A 17789-nucleotide genomic window follows, 5' to 3' on the forward strand; every position below is an offset into this window, starting at 1 on the left:
CCCTCCGCGTGGCCCCGAGGGTGCCCCATGCCTGCCGGGGCAGCAGCATGCATGGTGGGAGGTTGCTATCCCTCGGGGGTGACAATCATGGCTGAGGGTGTGATGTAGCAGGGGCTGTGCCTGACTCTTGAGGGCCCTGAGCTTTGGTGTCAGTGTTGTGGCCAGGAGCCCTTGCTTACTGGCCCAGAGCGTTCCCTGGGGAGCCTTGCTGGGTATGTCGGGGGCGGGCTCAAGCTGCAGCGTGCTGGTGACAAGCCCTTGCCGATAGGGTTCCCCTGCCTCTCCCCAGATGGGGGGTGGGATGTGGCTGTTTTCTCCATAAAAGCAGCAAAGAATCTTGTGGCACCTTATAGACTAACAGATGTTTTGGAGCATGAGCTTTCGTGGGTGAGGAAGTGGGTATTCACCCACGAAAGCTCATGCTCCAAAACATCTGTTAGTCTATAAGGTGCCACAGGATTCTTTGCTGCTTTTACAGATCCAGACTAACACGGCTACCCTCTGATACTTGTTTTCTCCATGCTGACCTTCCTGTGACTCTCCTGGATGGGGAGGTCGCTCGGGCCCCTCTGTGTTGCGCTGGGGAAGCAGCGGCTAGTGCCAGCGTCCCAGGTGGATTTCTCTCCCCAGGTCTATGTGGAGGGAGCGCGTCAGGCAAGACCACAGTGGCCAATAAGATCATTGAGGCCCTGGATGTGCCCTGGGTGGTGCTGTTGTCCATGGACTGCTTCTATAAGGTGAGCAGTGTGCCCCGGGGGAAGGGGGAGCCCCGACAGGGCTGCACAGGGCTCTGGCACTCAGCTGCCCCAGCCCTGAGGCTGACCAGCTGCTGGGAATGGGGGTGGAGGGCCAGAGCCTAGCTGAGGCTGAAGGCTTGGAGAGCTGGGCTTCCTGAGCTCTGCCTGGGAGACGGCCCTGGGTCCCCACCAGTGGTGCAGCTGCTTGGGGGGTGTCAGGGTGGGGACACTGGGCTCCGTTTCTGAATTTTGGCAGATCAAACAGACTAAGTTTCTTCCATCTTATCAACCCTTCCCCGTGCCCCTCTCCCTCTCTTCCACATACTGCACCTGTGCCCCTCCCCGGTATGCTGCTCCACCCTCTTCCCTGTACGCCCACACCGCTCCCCAGGTGCTGAATAAGGAGCAGCAGGAGCTGGCTGCCCGCAACGAGTACAACTTTGACCACCCCGACGCCTTCGACTTCGACCTGCTGATCAGCGTGCTGCGCAAGCTGAAGAAGGGCAAGAGCGTCAAGGTGCCGGTGTATGACTTCACCACGCACAGCCGTCGCAAGGAGTGGGTATGTGGGGCAGGGCGGGAGCCCCTCCAGACACCGCTTCCCGAGGGGAGGGGAGGGCTGGGGGCAGGGGGCATGTGGGGCAGGGCGGGAGCCCCTCCAGACATACGGCTTCCCGAGGGGAGGGGAGGGCTGGGGGCAGGAGGCATGTGGGGCAGGGTGGGAGCCCCTCCAGACACCGCTTCCCGAGGGGAGGGGAGGGCTGGGGGCAGGGGGCATGTGGGGCAGGGCGGGAGCCCCTCCAGACGTACGGCTTCCCGAGGGGAGGGGAGGGCTGGGGGCATGTGGGGCAGGGCGGGAGCCCCTCCAGACGTACGGCTTCCCGAGGGGAGGGGAGGGCTGGGGGCAGGGGGCATGTGGGGCAGGGCGGGAGCCCCTCCAGACGTACGGCTTCCCGAGGGGAGGGGAGGGGAGGGCTGGGGGCATGTGGGGCAGGGCGGGAGCCCCTCCAGACGTACGGCTTCCCGAGGAGAGGGCAGGGGGCAGGGGGTATGTGGGGCAGGGCGGGAGCCCCTCCAGACGTACGGCTTCCCGAGGGGAGGGGAGGGCAGGGGGCATGTGGGGCAGGGCGGGAGCCCCTCCAGACGTACGGCTTCCCGAGGGGAGGGGAGGGCAGGGGGCATGTGGGGCAGGGCGGGAGCCCCTCCAGACGTACGGCTTCCCGAGGGGAGGGGAGGGCTGGGGGCAGGGGGCATGTGGGGCAGGGTGGGAGCCCCTCCAGACGTACGGCTTCCCGAGGGGAGGGCTGGGGGCTGGGGGCATGTGGGGCAGGGCGGGAGCCCCTCCAGACGTACGGCTTCCCAAGGGGAGGGGAGGGCTGGGGGCATGTGGGGCAGGGCGGGAGCCCCTCCAGACACACCGCTTCCCGAGGGGAGGGGAGAGCTGGGGGAAGGGGGCATGTGGGACAGGGTGGGAGCCCCTCCAGACGTACGGCTTCCCGAGGGGAGGGGAGGGCTGGGGGCAGGGGGTATGTGGGGCAGGGTGGGTGCCCCTCCAGACACACCGCTTCCCGAGGGGAGGGGAGGGCTGGGGGCAGGGGGCATGTGGGGCAGGGCGAGAGCCCCTCCAGACGTACGGCTTCCCGAGGGGAGGGGAGGGCTGGGGGCAGGGGGCATGTGGGGCAGGGTGGGAGCCCCTCCAGACACACGGCTTCCCGAGGGGAGGGGAGGGCTGGGGGCAGGGGGCATGTGGGGCAGGGTGGGAGCCCCTCCAGACACACGGCTTCCTGAGGGGAGGGGAGGGCTGGGGGCAGGGGGCATGTGGGGCAGGGCGAGAGCCCCTCCAGACGTACGGCTTCCCGAGGGGAGGGGAGGGCTGGGGGCAGGGGGCATGTGGGGCAGGGTGAGAGCCCCTCCAGACGTACGGCTTCCCGAGGGGAGGGGAGGGCTGGGGGCAGGGGGCATGTGGGGCAGGGCGGGAGCCCCTCCAGACGTACGGCTTCCCGAGGGGAGGGGAGGGCAGGGGGCATGTGGGGCGGGGCAGGGCGGGAGCCCCTCCAGACTCATAGACTCTAGAACTGGAAGGGACCTTGAGAGGTCATCGAGTCCAGTCCCCTGCCCTCATGGTAGGACCACATACTGTCTAGACCATCCCTGACAGACATTTATCTAACCTACTCTTAAATATCTCCAGAGATGGAGATTCCACAACCTCCCTAGGCAATTTATTCCAGTGTTTAACTACCCTGACAGTTAGGAACTTCTTCCTAATGTCCAACCTAAATCTCCCTTGCTGCAGTTTAAGCCCATTGCTTCTTGTTCTATCATTGGAGGCTAAGGTGAACAAGTTTTCTCCCTCCTCCTGATGACACCCTTTTAGATACCTGAAAACTGCTATCAGGTCCCCTCTCAGTCTTCTCTTTTCCAAACTAAACAAACCCAATTCCTTCAGCCTTCCTTCATAGGTCATGTTCTCAAGGCCTTTAATCATTCTTGTTGCTCTTTTCTGGACCCTCTCCAATTTCTCCACATCTTTCTTGAGATGCGGTGCCCAGAACTGGACACAATACTCCAGTTGAGGCCTGACAAGCGCAGAGTAAAGCGGAAGAATGACTTCTCGTGTCTTGTTTACAACACACCTGTTAATGCATCCCAGAATCACGTTTGCTTTTTTTGCAACAGTATCACACTGTTGACTCATATTAAGCTCGTGGTCTACTATGACCCTTAGGTCTCTTTCTGCCATACTCCTTCCTAGACAGTCTCTTCCCATTCTGTATGTGTGAAACTGATTGTTCCTTCCTAGGTGGAGCACTTTGCATTTATCTTTATTGAACTTCATCCTGTTTACCTCAGACCATTTCTCCAAGTTATCCAGATCATTTTGAATTTTGACCCTGTCCTCCAAAGCAGTTGCAATCCCTCCCAGTTTGGTATCGTCCGCAAACTTAATAAGCGTACTTTCTATGCCAACATCTAAATCGTTGATGAAGATATTGAACAGAGCTGGTCCCAAAACAGACCCCTGTGAAACCCCACTTGTTATACCTTTCCAGCAGGATAGGGAGCCATTAATAACTACTCTCTGAGTACGGTTATCCAGCCAGTTATGCACCCACCTTATAGTAGCCCCATCTAAATTGTATTTGCCTGGTTTATCGATAAGGATATCATGCGAGACTGTATCAAATGCCTTACTAAAGTCTAGGTATATCACATCCACCACTTCTCCCTTATCCACAAGGCTCGTTATCCTATCAAAGAATGTTAACAGATTAGTTTGACACGATTTGTTCTTTACAAATCCATGCTGGCTATTCCCTGTCACCTTACCACCTTCCAAGTGTTTGCAGATGATTTCCTTAATTACCTGCTCCATTATCTTCCCTGGCACAGAAGTTAAACTAACTAGTCTGTAGTTTCCTGGGTTGTTTTTATTTCCCTTTTTATAGATGGGCACTATATTTGCCCCCTTCCAGTCTTCTGGAATCTCCCCCGTCTCCCATGATTTTCCGAAGATAATAGAGAGAGGCTCAGATACCTCCTCTATTAACTCCTTGAGTATTCTAGGATGCATTCCATCAGGCCCTGGTGACTTGCAGGCATCTAACTTTTCTAAGTGGTTTTTTACTTGCTCTTTTTTTATTTTATCTTCTAAACCTACCCTCTTCCCGTAAGCATTCACTATACTAGACATTCCTTCAGACTTCTCAGTGAAGACCAAAACAAAGAAGTCATTAAGCATCTCTGCCATTTCCAAGTCTCCTGTTACTGTTTCCCCCTCCTCACTGAGCAGTGGGCCTACCCTGTCCTTGGTCTTCCTCTTGCTTCTAATGTATGGATAAAAAGTCTTCTTGTTTCCCTTTATTCCCATAGCTAGTTTGAGTTCATTTTGTGCCTTTGCTTTTCTAATCTTGCCTCTGCATTCCTGTGTTATTTGCCTATATTCATCCTTTGTAATCTGACCTAGTTTCCATTTTTTATATGACGCCTTTTTATTTTGTAGGTCACGCAAGATCTCGTGGTTAAGCCAAGGTGGTCTTTTGCCACATTTTCTATCTTTCCTAACCATCGGAATAACTTGCTTTTGGGCCCTTAATAGTGTCCCTTTGAAAAACTGCCAACTCTCCTCAGTTGTTTTTCCTCTGAGTCTTTATTCCATGGGATCTTACCTATCAGCTCTCTGAGCTTACCAAAATCCGCCTTCCTGAAATCCATTGTCTCTATTTTGCTGTACTCCCTTCTACCCTTCCTTAGAATCGCAAACTCTATGATTTCATGATCACTTTCACCCAAGCTTCCTTCTACTTTCAAATTCTCAACAAGTTCCTCCCTGTTGGTTAAAATCAAGTCTAGAACAGCTTCCCCCCTAGTAGCTTTTTCAACTTTCTGAAATAAAAAGTTGTCTGCAATGCAGTCCAGGAACTTATTGGATAGTCTGTGCCCCGCGGTGTTATTTTCCCAACATATATCTGGATAGTTGAAGTCCCCCATCACCACCAAATCTTGGGCTTTGGATGATTTTGTTAGTTGTTTGAAAAAAGCCTCATCCACCTCTTCCGCCTGATTAGGTGGCCTGTAATAGACTCCCAGCATGACATCACCTGTGTTTTTTTTTACCCCTTTTAGCCTAACCCAGAGACTCTCCACCCTTCCATCTCCTATGTCCATCTCCACCTCAGTCCAAGTGTGTACATTTTTATTATATAAGGCAACACCTCCTCTCTTTTTCCCCTGTCTATCCTTCCTGATTAAACTATATCCATCCACACCAACATTCCAGTCGTGTGTATTATTCCACCAAGTTTCAGTAATGCCAACAATGTCATAATTGTATTTATTTATTAGCACTTCCAGTTCTTCCTGCTTATTACCCATACTTCTCGCATTTGTATAAAGGCATCTAAGATACTGGTTTGATCTTGCCTCCCAGGTTTGCCCTGACCCTCCTTTCTCTCTGCCATTATAGCCCATGCTCCCTCCTGTTTCCAACCCATCTCTCAGGTCTTGTTCCCCACTTACCTGTGGGGTTTGGTCACCTGTCCCCGTCGAACCGAGTTTAAAGCCCTCCATACTAGGTTAGCCAGTCTGTGTGCAAATAAGGCCTTTCCCCTCCTCGAAAGGTGAACGCCATCTGTGCCTAGCAGTCCTTCCTCGAATAGCATCCCGTGGTTGAGGAAGCCAAAGCCCTCCTGGTGACACCATCTTCGCAGCCAGGCATTCACCTCCACGATGCATCTGTCTCTGCCCGGGCCCCTACCTTCGACAGGAAGAATCGAAGAGAATGCCACCTGCGCTCCAAACTCCTTAACCCGTACCTCCAGAGCCCTGTAGTCACTCTTGATCTGCTCAGCGTCACACCTCGCAGTATCATTTGTGCCCACATGGATGAGTAGCATGGGGTAGTAGTCAGAAGGCCGGATAATCCTCGACAATGCCTCTGTAACATCTCGGATACGGGCCCCTGGCAGGCAGCATACCTCCCGGGATGAACGGTCAGGGCGACAGATGGGTGTCTCCGTCCCCCTCAGCAGAGAGTCTCCAACCACCACTACCCTACGTTTCTTATTATCAGAAGACGTACGGCTTCCTGAGGGGAGGGGAGGGCTGGGAGCAGTGCACTGTGTGTGTGTTTGTGGGAAGGATGGGATGGGTTGGGGTAGGGCAGGGGCATGGGGTGCAGTGGGGGAGTGCACAGGGGCAGGGTTACCGGTCTCTGAAGCGTGGTGTGGCCCTTTTCTCCCTGCAGAAAACCATCTATGGGGCCAATGTGGTCGTGTTCGAGGGGATTTTATCTTTTGCCAATAAGGAGCTGCTGAAGGTATGGCGTTCCTGCAGGGGCTGGGCGCTGCCTGGGGCAGGGGCGCTGTCCCGGATGCCTGCTGGGTCTGGGCGCTGCCTGGGGCAGGGGGCGCTGTTTGGGTGCCTGCGGGGGCTGGGGTCTGCTTGGGGCAGAGGGCACTGTCCCGGGTGCCTGCGGGGGCTGGGCACTGCCTGGGGCAGGGGGCACTACCCCGGGTGCCTGCAGGGGCTGGGTGCTGCCTGGGGCAAGGGCGCTGTCCCGGGTGCCTGCGGGGGCTGGGCGCTGCCTGGGGCAGGGACGCTGTCCCGGATGCCTGCTGGGTCTGGGCGCTGCCTGGGGCAGGGGGCACTGTCCCAGGTGCCTGCGGGGGTTGGGCTCTGCCTGGGGTAGGGGGCACTACTCCGGGTGCCTGCGGGGGCTGGGTGCTGCCTGGGGCAAGGGCGCTGTCCCGGGTGCCTGTGGGGGCTGGGCACTGCCTGGGGCAGGGGGCGCTGTCCCAGGTGCCTGCGGGGGTTGGGCTCTGCCTGGGGTAGGGGGCACTACCCCAGGTGCCTGCGGGGGCTGGGTGCTGCCTGGGGCAAGGGCGCTGTCCCGGGTGCCTGCGGGGGCTGGGTGCTGCCTGGGGCAGGGGGAAATGTCCTGGGTGCCTGCGGGGGCTGGGCGCTGCCTGGGGCAGGGGGTTCTTTCTGGGTACCTGCGGGGGCTGGGCGCTGCCTGGGGCATTGGGCGCTGTCCCGGGTGCCTGCGGGGGTTGGGCTCTGCCTGGGGCATTGGGCGCTGTCCCAGGTGCCTGCGGGGGCTGGGCGCTGCCTGGGGCATTGGGCGCTGTCCCGGGTGCCTGCGGGGGCTGGGTGCTGCCTGGGGCAAGGGCGCTGTCCCGGGTGCCTGCGGGGGCTGGGTGCTGCCTGGGGCAAGGGCGCTGTCCCGGGTGCCTGCGGGGGCTGAGCGCTGCCTGGGGCAGGGACGCTGTCCCGGATGCCTGCTGGGTCTGGGCGCTGCCTGGGGCAGGGGGCACTGTCCCAGGTGCCTGCGGGGGTTGGGCTCTGCCTGGGGTAGGGGGCACTACCCCGGGTGCCTGCGGGGGCTGGGTGCTGCCTGGGGCAAGGGCGCTGTCCCGGGTGCCTGTGGGGGCTGGGCACTGCCTGGGGCAGGGGGCGCTGTCCCAGGTGCCTGCGGGGGTTGGGCTCTGCCTGGGGTAGGGGGCACTACCCCAGGTGCCTGCGGGGGCTGGGTGCTGCCTGGGGCAAGGGCGCTGTCCTGGGTGCCTGCGGGGGCTGGGTGCTGCCTGGGGCAGGGGGAAATGTCCTGGGTGCCTGCGGGGGCTGGGCGCTGCCTGGGGCAGGGGGTTCTTTCTGGGTACCTGCGGGGGCTGGGCGCTGCCTGGGGCATTGGGCGCTGTCCCGGGTGCCTGCGGGGGTTGGGCTCTGCCTGGGGCATTGGGTGCTGTCCCAGGTGCCTGCGGGGGCTGGGCGCTGCCTGGGGCATTGGGCGCTGTCCCGGGTGCCTGCGGGGGCTGGGTGCTGCCTGGGGCAAGGGCGCTGTCCCGGGTGCCTGCAGGGGCTGGGCGCTGCCCGGGGCAGAGGGTGCTGTCTGGGTACCTGCGGGGGCTGGGCGCTGCCTGGGGCAGTGGGCGCTGTCCCGGGTGCCTGCGGGGGCTGGGCGCTGCCTGGGGCAGAAGGAGCTGTCCTGGGTGCCTGCGGGGGCTGGGTGCTGCCTGGGGAGCTGTCCTGGGTGCCTGCGGGGGCTGAGTGCTGCCTGGGGCTGGGTGCTGTCCCAGGTGCCTGCGGGGGCTGGGCGCTGCCTGGAGCAGAGGGCGCTGTCCCGGGTGCCTGCGGGGGCTGGATGCTGCCTGGGGCTGGGTGCTGTCCTGGGTGCCTGCAGGGGCTCGGCGCTGTCCCAGGTGCCTGCGGGGCCTGGGCGCTGCCTGGGGCAGGGGGCTCTGTCCCGGGTGCCTGCAGAGGTTGGGCGCTGCCCGGGGCAGGGGGCGCTGTCCCGGGTGCCTGCGGGGGCTGGGCGCTGCCTGGGGTAGGGGCGCTGTCCTGGATGCCTGTGGGGGCTGGGCGCTGCCTGGGGCAGAAGGAGCTGTCCTGGGTGCCTGCGGGGGCTGGGTGCTGCCTGGGGAGCTGTCCTGGGTGCCTGCGGGGGCTGGGTGCTGCCTGGGGCTGGGTGCTGCCTGGGGCTGGGTGCTGCCTGGAGCAGAGGGCGCTGTCCCGGGTGCCTGCGGGGGCTGGATGCTGCCTGGGGCATTGGGTGCTGTCCCGGGTGCCTGCAGGGGCTTGGCGCTGTCCCAGGTGCCTGCGGGGGCTGGGCGCTGCCTGGGGCAGGGGGCTCTGTCCCGGGTGCCTGCGGAGGTTGGGCGCTGCCCGGGGCAGGGGGCGCTGTCCCGGGTGCCTGCGGGGCCTGGGCGCTGCCTGGGGCAGGGGGCTCTGTCCCGGGTGCCTGCGGAGGTTGGGCGCTGCCCGGGGCAGGGGGCGCTGTCCCGGGTTCCTGCGGGGGCTGGGCGCTGTACCGGGTGCCTGCGGGGGCTGGGCGCTGTACCGGGTGCCTGCGGGGGCTGGGCGCTGCCTGGGGCTGGGTGCTGTCCTGGGTGCCTGCCGGGGCTGGGCGCTGCCTGGGGCATTGGGCGCTGTCCCGGGTGCCTGCGGGGGCTGGGTGCTGCCTGGGGCAGAGGGTGCTGTCCTGGGTGCCTGCAGGGGCTCGGCGCTGTCCCAGGTGCCTGCGGGGCCTGGGCGCTGCCTGGGGCAGGGGGCTCTGTCCCGGGTGCCTGCAGAGGTTGGGCGCTGCCCGGGGCAGGGGGCGCTGTCCCGGGTGCCTGTGGGGCCTGGGCGCTGCCTGGGGCAGGGGGCTCTGTCCCGGGTGCCTGCGGAGGTTGGGCGCTGCCCGGGGCAGGGGGCGCTGTCCCGGGTGCCTGTGGGGCCTGGGCGCTGCCTGGGGCAGGGGGCTCTGTCCCGGGTGCCTGCGGAGGTTGGGCGCTGCCCGGGGCAGGGGGCGCTGTACCGGGTTCCTGCGGGGGCTGGGCGCTGTACCGGGTGCCTGCGGGGGCTGGGCGCTGCCTGGGGCTGGGTGCTGTCCTGGGTGCCTGCCGGGGCTGGGCGCTGCCTGGGGCATTGGGCGCTGTCCCGGGTGCCTGCGGGGGCTGGGGGCTGCCTGGGGCAGAGGGTGCTGTCCTGGGTGCCTGCAGGGGCTCGGCGCTGTCCCAGGTGCCTGCGGGGCCTGGGCGCTGCCTGGGGCAGGGGGCTCTGTCCCTGGTGCCTGCAGAGGTTGGGCGCTGCCCGGGGCAGGGGGCGCTGTCCCGGGTTCCTGCGGGGGCTGGGCGCTGCCTGGGGCATTGGGCGCTGTCCCGGCTGCCTGTGGGGGCTGGGTGCTGCCTGGGGCATTGGGCGCTGTCCCGGCTGCCTGCGGGGGCTGGGTGCTGTCCTGGGAGCCTGCCGGGGCCTGGGCGCTGCCTGGTGCATTGGGCTCTGTCCCGGGTGCCTGCGGGGGCTGGGTGCTGCCTGGGGCAGAGGGTGCTGTCCTGGGTGCCTGCAGGGGCTCGGCGCTGTCCCAGGTGCCTGCGGGGCCTGGGCGCTGCCTGGGGCAGGGGGCTCTGTCCCTGGTGCCTGCAGAGGTTGGGCGCTGCCCGGGGCAGGGGGCGCTGTCCCGGGTTCCTGCGGGGGCTGGGCGCTGCCTGGGGCATTGGGCGCTGTCCCGGCTGCCTGTGGGGGCTGGGTGCTGCCTGGGGCATTGGGCGCTGTCCCGGCTGCCTGCGGGGGCTGGGTGCTGTCCCGGGAGCCTGCCGGGGCTGGGCGTTGCCTGGTGCATTGGGCTCTGTCCCGGGTGCCTGCGGGGGCTGGGCGCTGCCTGGGAACGGGTGAGGAGGAGAGATCTGTCCTCAGAGCACCCTGGTGGGGTGGGGGACACTGGCCTGTGGGGAGGGGAACAGCCAGTTGGCCTCTCCTGAGAACCAGCCCATTGTGCTCTGTGTGGACAGAGCTGGGTGTGCAGGGGGAGGGCCCGGACGGGTTCTCACCCTCCCGGCCCCCCAGCTCCTGGACATGAAGGTGTTTGTGGACACGGACTCCGACATCCGGCTGATGCGGCGGCTGCAGCGTGACATCATGGAGCGCGGGCGTGACATCGTCGGTGTCATCAAGCAGTACAACAAGTTCGTCAAGCCGGCCTTCGAGCAGTACATCGAGCCCACCGTGCAGGTGGCCGACATCGTGGTGCCCAGAGGTGAGGCCAGGGCCGGGGGAGCCAGTCTCCGTGGATCTGGGAGTGAGGCCAGGCTCCAAGTGGGCAGTGGGTGGGCTGTCGGGCAGACAGGAGGGGCAAGGGCGGGTGAGGCAGTGCTCTGGGTATCTGAAGGGGTGTCAGGGTGAGCAGGGCTGGGCAGGTTGGGGGATGGGCTCCAGGGCGGTGGAAGTGTTGGGTGAGTGGGTGGGGAGCTGGGCTGGGGATCAGGGTTGTGTGTGGGCAGGGCTGGGGGGTTGGGCTCCAGGTGGGGGGTGAGCGGGTGAGGAGCTGGGCTGAGGGGTCGGGGTGTTGTGTGGGGTGGGCTGGGCTCCGGGGAGGGGAGGAGTGTGGGGTGGGCAGGGCTGGTGGGCTGGCAGAAGGGCTGTGGTTCATTTCCGGTTCTTGCTCCCCTGTCAGGTGGGGAGAACTTTGTGGCCCTGGATCTTATTGTGCAGCATGTGCACAGCCAGCTGGAGAAGGTGAGGGGGGCAGGGTCAGGATGGGGGACTGGAGAAGGTGAAGGGGGCTGGGGCTGGGCCAGGGTGGGGGGCTGGAGAAGGTGAGGGGGGCTGGGCTAGGGCCTGGGGCAGGAAGGGCTGTGGGCAGGGAGGCGCTGGGTCCAGCCTGGCGGTGGCTGTCTCTAGCCCCTTGGTCAGTGTGCGCTTTGGGGGGGACACGGGCCCCGAGTCCTGTGGCTCCTGCTGACCCAGGATTGTCCCCGTCTCAAGGCCCCTGGTGCCCCAGTGGTGCCTCCAGCCAGGCTGAGGGGGGCGGGGTGAGAGCAAGCAGGGGTTGAGGTGGCTGGCCCAGGGCACCCCATTGCACGTCTCCCGCACCCCCTTGTTATCCAGTCTAGCGCCCCACGCTGGTAGCTGGCCCCTGCTCGCCTGGTCCCACAGTCCTGACCTGCAGTCCCCGGCCAGCCCAGCCCAGCCCAGCCCAGCCCAGCCCTCTGCTCCCCACACACAGCCCTGCCAGTGCCCCCATCCTGCCGCACAGCCCCTGGCCAGCCCTGAACTCCCCACGCACAGCCCTGCCAGTGCCCCCTTCCCGCCCCACAGCCTCCTGCCAGCCCTGAGCTCCTCACACACAGCCCTGCCAGTGCCCCCATCCTGCCGCACAGCCCCTGGCCAGCCCTGAACTCCCAACGCACAGCCCTGACAGTGACCCCTTCCCGCCCCATAGCCTCCTGCCAGCCCTGAGCTCCCCACACACAGCCCTGCCAGTGCCTCCATCCTGCCCCACAGCCTCCTGCCAGCCCAGCCCTGAGCTCCCCACGCACAGCCCTGCCAGTGCCCCATCCTGCCCACAGCCTCCTGCCAGCCCTGAGCTCCCCGCACACAGCCCTGCCAGTGCCTCCATCCTGCCCCACAGCCTCCTGCCAGCCCAGCCCTGAGCTCCCAACACACAGCCCTGCCAGTGCCCCATCCTGCCCCACAGCCTCCTGTCAGCCCAGCCCTGAGCTCCCCACACACAGCTCTGCCAGTGCCCCCATCCTGCCGCACAGCCCCCGGCCAGCCCTGAACTCCCCACGCACAGCCCTGACAGTGCCCCCTTCCCGCCCCACAGCCTCCTGCCAGCCCTGAGCTCCTCACACACAGCCCTGCCAGTGCCCCCATCCTGCCCCAGAGCCCCCTTCCTGTCCAGCCCTGCCCCTCCATGGATATACGTGCACCCTCTGCTGATGGCTGTGCTGTGGCTTTGCCTGCTCTCGGAGTTCGCAATGGCTGGAGGTGCTGGGCTGCCATCGGGGTGGGCGTGGGGGCTGGGCTGCTGTGGGGCTGGCTGGCTTGTAGCCAGTTGCGTGCAGTGACAGATGTTCTGTATTTCTCTCCCCATCCCCTGCCCTGTAATCACCTTGTCTCCCGACGTGGGCTCTCGCCATTGCAGCGTGAAATCACGGTCAGGTACGATGGGTGCAGTGCGGCCCCTTTCCCCTCAGCCCAGGGAGCAGTGCAGGGAGGGGAGCAGCCCAGACCTGTCCCTGGGGCGCAGTGCCGGGACCGGGGAAGGGAGCAGCCACACAGACGAGGCATGGGGAGCACTGGCCTTGCTGAAGGGCTGGCAGCGCTAGTGACCACTTGATTCCTGTGGCGCATGATGTGCATAGACTCCCTGCTGCTGCACCTGTAGCTGGCTGCCTGGGAGCCCCTGCAGCTGCCACCTGCCCACTGGGGATGGCTCCGGCCCTCCACAGCGTGTGCTGGGGTCCCCTGGGGGGCCTCTGCTTGGCGCAGCTGAGCTCACTGCTGGGTGGCTTGCAGCCTGGGAGCTGCCGATCGCATCCCCTCTGGAGTCTCTGAGGGACTCCTGGAGCAGGGAGAGCTGCTGCGGCTTGCTGGCAGCTTGTTGGTACAGCTCCCTGGAGCGAGGTGCGCTGGGACCTGTGCCCTGCCTCCTCTGCTGGCCTCCTTTTGGGCAGCCGAGGGGAGTGTGTGTGTATATGGGGGGGGTCTGACCCCTTGGAACCGCTCTGGCCGCTCTCCTTGCTGCTCGCACTGGGCCAGGCTGTGCTGCTGAGTCGTGGGGCTCAGCTGCCGTGTGGGGCGGGGGGGAGCTGGCTTGGCTCCTCCATAGGGGTCTGGAAAGGGGCAGCAGCCCCAGTGCACACTCCCGCACTGGGACTGCCAGCTTAACGCAGCGCTGCTGGGCGTGCTGTGCTCAGACATTGCCGTGCTGCTGCTGCTGCCAGGCTGTGGCAGGGCAAAGCCAAAACGGGGCGGGGGTCCTCCATGGCCACCTGCTGGGGCCAGGCAGCTCCACCCCCATCCCTGTCCCTGCAGCTAGGTGGGACCAGGCTGCTTCCCTCCTCCAGGTGCTTCCAGTAGCTCCCTGCTCTCGCTAGGGCTGGGGCCAGATGCTTCTCCCCTCGGGCCCTGTTGGGCTGTCCTCCTCTCCCCACAGCAGGAAGCTGCTGCTGCCTGCTGCCCTCTAACTCCCGTTTGTCTCTCTTTTGTCCCCCGTCGTGTCCTCCCCTGTCCCTGTGGGCCCGCGGTGTCTGCACCAGAGGAAGCTGCGCTGGGATATGTGAGGACAGTTTGTCTCTGTTCCTTCCCTGCTGCCCTGGCCGCTCCTGTGTGTGTTGCTTGGCTTGTGGGGGACGTCCCCTTGACTCATGACTGGCTTTGTTTGTCTCTGAGCCCTGAGCTCCAGCCCCCAGGAGTGGAGCGGAGCAGAGCCTGCCCACGGTGCTGTGTGTGTGTGTGACCTGCAGGGCTGGTGCTGTCACCCAGGCCTCTCCGCAGCCTCTTGGCACTAACCCCCTGCCAGGCAGGGCCATGGTGCACGCTGGGCTCCCTGCTGTGGGAGGAGGGCTCTGGTCACCAGGAATGCGGCAGATAGTCCTGGGGAGCAGTTGCTGCAGCCCAGCTCGGTTGCTGCTAGCCCTGCCCCTGGAGGAGCTGGGGGGCAGTGAAGCCGAGCGTCCCATGCCGCATGAACTTTGTGTCAAGTATCAGAGGGTAGCCGTGTTAGTCTGGATCTGTAAAAGCAGCAAAGAATCCTGTGGCACCTTATGGACTAACAGACGTTTTGGAGCATGAGCTCTCGTGGGTGAATACCCACTTCGTCAGATGCATGTAGTGGAAATTTCCAGGGGCAGGTATGTATAAGCAACCAAGCTAGAGATAACGAGATTAGTTCAATCAGGGAGGATGAGGCCCTGTTCTAGCAGTTGAGGTGTGAAAACCAAGGGAGGAGAAACTGATTCTGTAGTTGGCAAGCCATTCACAGTCTTTGTTCAATCCTGAGCTGATGGTGTCAAATTTGCAGATGAACTGAAGCTCAGCAGTTTCTCTTTGAAGTCTGGTCCGGAAGTTTTTTTGCTGCAGGATGGCCACCTTACGGTCTGCTATAGTGTGGCCAGAGAGGTTGAAGTGCTCTCCTACAGGTTTTTGTATATTGCCATTCCTAATATCTGATTTATGTCCATTTATCCTTTTCCGTAGAGACTGTCCAGTTTGGCCGATGTACATAGCAGAGGGGCATTACTGGCATATGATGGCGTATATTACATTGGTGGAGGTGCAGGTGAATGAACCGGTGATGGTGTGGCTGATCTGGTTAGGTCCTGTGATGGAGTCGCTGGTGTAGATATGTGGGCAGAGTTGGCATCGAGGTTTGTTGCATAGATTGGTTCCTGAGCTAGAGTTATTATGATGTGGTGTGCAGTTGCTGGTGAGAATATGTTTCAGGTTGGCAGGTTGTCTGTGGGCGAGGACTGGCGTGCCACCCAAGGCCTGTGAAAGTGTGGGATCATTGTCCAGGATGGGTTGTAGGTCCCTGATGATGCGTTGGAGGGATTTTAGCTGGGGACTGTAGTGATGGCCAGTGGAGTCCTGTTGGTTTCTTTCTTGGGTTTGTCTTGCAGTAGGAGGCTTCTGGGTACACGTCTGGCTCTGTTGATCTATTTCCTTATTTCTTCATGCGGGTATTGTAGTTTTGAGAATGCTTGGTGGAGATTTTGTAGGTGTTGGTGTCTGTCTGAGGGGTTAGAGCAGATGCGGTTGTACCTCAGTGCTTGGCTGTAGACAATGGATCGTGTGATGTGGCCAGGATGGAAGCTGGAGGCATGAAGGTAGCCATAGCGGTCGGTAGGTTTTCAGTATAGGATGGTGTTAATGTGACCATCACTTATTTGCACTGTGGTGTCTAGGAAGTGGACCTCCCATGTAGATTGGGCCAGGCTGAGGTTGATGGTGGAGTGGAAGCTGTTGAAATCGTGGTGGAATTTTTCCAGAGTCTCCTTCCCATGGGTCCAGATGATGAAGATGTCATCAATGTAGCGTAGGTAGAGAAGGGGTGTGAGGGGACGAGCGCTGAAGAAGCGTTGTTCCAGGTCGGCCATAAAAACATTCGTATATTGTGGGGCCATGCGGGTGCCCATAGCGGTGCCACTGATCTGGAGATATATATTGTCATCAAATTTGAAATAGTTGTGTGTAAGTATAAAGGCACAGAGCTCAGCAGCCAGTTGTGCTGTGGCATCATCAGGGATACTGTTCCTGACAGCTTGTATTCCATCTGTGTGTGGGATGTTTGTATAGAGAGCTTCTACATCCATGGTGGCTAGGATGGTGTTTTCTGGGAGGTCACCAATGCATTGTAGTTTCCTCAGGAAATCAGTGGTGTCACGGAGATAGCTGGGAGTGCTGGTGGCATAGGGTCTGAGTAGAGAGTCCATATATCCAGACAGTCCTTCAGTGATATCTCCGTGACACCACTGATTTCCTGAGGAAACTACAATGCATGGGTGACCTTCCAGAAAACACCATCCTAGCCACCGTGGATGTAGAGGCTATCTTCACGAACATCCCACACACAGATGGAATACAAGCTGTCAGGAACAGAACATTGATGACATCTTCATCATCTGGACCCATGGGAAGGAGACTCTGGAAAAATTCCACCACGATTTCAACAGCTTCCACCCCACCATCAGCCCCAGCCTGGCCCAATCTACACGGGAGGTCCACTTCCTAGACATCATAGTGCAAATAAGCGATGGTCACATTAACACCACCCTATACCGAAAACCTACCGACCGCTATGCCTACCTTCATGCCTCCAGCTTCCATCCTGGGCACATCACACGATCCATTGTCTACAGCCAAGCACTGAGGTACAACCGCATCTGCTTTAACACCTCAGACAGACACCAACACCTACAAAATCTCCACCAAGCATTCTCAAAACTACAATACCCACATGAGGAAATAAGGAAACAGATCAACAGAGCCAGACGTGTACCCAGAAGCCTTCTACTGCAAGACAAACCCAAGAAAGAAACCAACAGGACTCCACTGGCCATCACAAAGAGCCCCCAGCTAAAATCCCTCCAACGCATCATCAGGGATCTACAAGCCATCCTGGACAATGATCCCACACTTTCACAGGCCTTGGGTGGCAGGCCAGTCCTCGCCCACAGACAGCCTGCCAACCTGAAACATATTCTCACCAGCAACTGCACACCGCACCATAGTAACTCTAGCTCAGGAACCAATCCATGCAACAAACCTTGATGCCAACTCTGCCCACATATCTACACCAGCGACACCATCACAGGACCTAACCAGATCAGCCACACCATCACCGGTTCATTCACCTGCACCTCCACCAATGTAATATACGCCATCATATGCCAGTAATGCCCCTCTGCTATGTACATCGGCCAAACAACAGTCTCTACGGAAAAGGATAAATGGACATAAATCAGATATTAGGAATGGCAATATACAAAAACCTGTAGGAGAGCACTTCAACCTCCCTGGCCACACTATAGCAGACCTTAAGGTGGCCATCCTGCAGCAAAAAAACTTCCGGACCAGACTTCAAAGAGAAACTGCTGAGCTTCAGTTCATCTGCAAATTTGACACCATCAGCTCAGGATTGAACAAAGACTGTGAATGGCTTGCCAACTACAGAACCAGTTTCTCCTCTCTTGGTTTTCACACCTCAACTGCTAGAACAGGGCCTCATCCTCCCTGATTGAACTAACCTCGTTATCTCTAGCTTGCTTGCTTATACATACCTGCCCCTGGAAATTTCCACTACATGCATCTGACGAAGTGGGTATTCACCCACGAAAGCTCATGCTCCAAAACATCTGTTAGTCTATAAGGTGCCAGAGGATTCTTTGCTGTTTTTGCATGAACTTTGTGGCCTGCACGGTCGGGATATGGGCTTCGCCCAGAGGAGCACTGGGCAGGCTGCTCCTGCTTTTCCTCCAGCGAGACACACGCTTCATTGGCCTCAAACTGCACCACAGCCGTGAGAGCAGCTGGGCCTGGAAGGGACACCCAGCTGGGTTCAGGGCTGCGTGGGTGTCATGGAGCCACGGGATCGGTGCTACGTCCCCAGCTTGGGAACAGACTCTCGGAGGAGCCCTTCAGTGGGCCAGACCCCACGGTTCCCACTGCCCCTTCCCGAGTCTGAACCGCTGGGCTCCAGCAGTGCTGCTTCACTCCAAGAGCTCTGGTCAGCGAGTCCCGGTGAGACCTGTCTGAGTAGAGACTTGTCGACTTGCCGCGATCCAGGCC

The 17789-nt window shown here is 61.2% G+C and overlaps 1 protein-coding gene across 2 annotated transcripts in view; it reads left to right on the plus strand.

The window, feature by feature from the left end:
• Positions 1 to 17789, plus strand: part of LOC115647974 (uridine-cytidine kinase-like 1) — a 42164-nt gene that overhangs the window by 14607 nt on the left and 9768 nt on the right. For both annotated transcript variants that reach the window (XM_030554962.1, XM_030554963.1), the window contains exons 3-8: positions 631 to 737; positions 1129 to 1299; positions 6484 to 6555; positions 10563 to 10752; positions 11170 to 11231; positions 12643 to 12659. In XM_030554962.1, the coding sequence (XP_030410822.1) occupies positions 631 to 737; positions 1129 to 1299; positions 6484 to 6555; positions 10563 to 10752; positions 11170 to 11231; positions 12643 to 12659 (619 nt within the window). The remainder of the gene's footprint in view (positions 1 to 630; positions 738 to 1128; positions 1300 to 6483; positions 6556 to 10562; positions 10753 to 11169; positions 11232 to 12642; positions 12660 to 17789) is intronic.

This window comes from Gopherus evgoodei, chromosome 3 (assembly GCF_007399415.2).
Source record: "Gopherus evgoodei ecotype Sinaloan lineage chromosome 3, rGopEvg1_v1.p, whole genome shotgun sequence".
In the NCBI taxonomy this organism is placed as follows: Eukaryota; Metazoa; Chordata; order Testudines; family Testudinidae; genus Gopherus; species Gopherus evgoodei.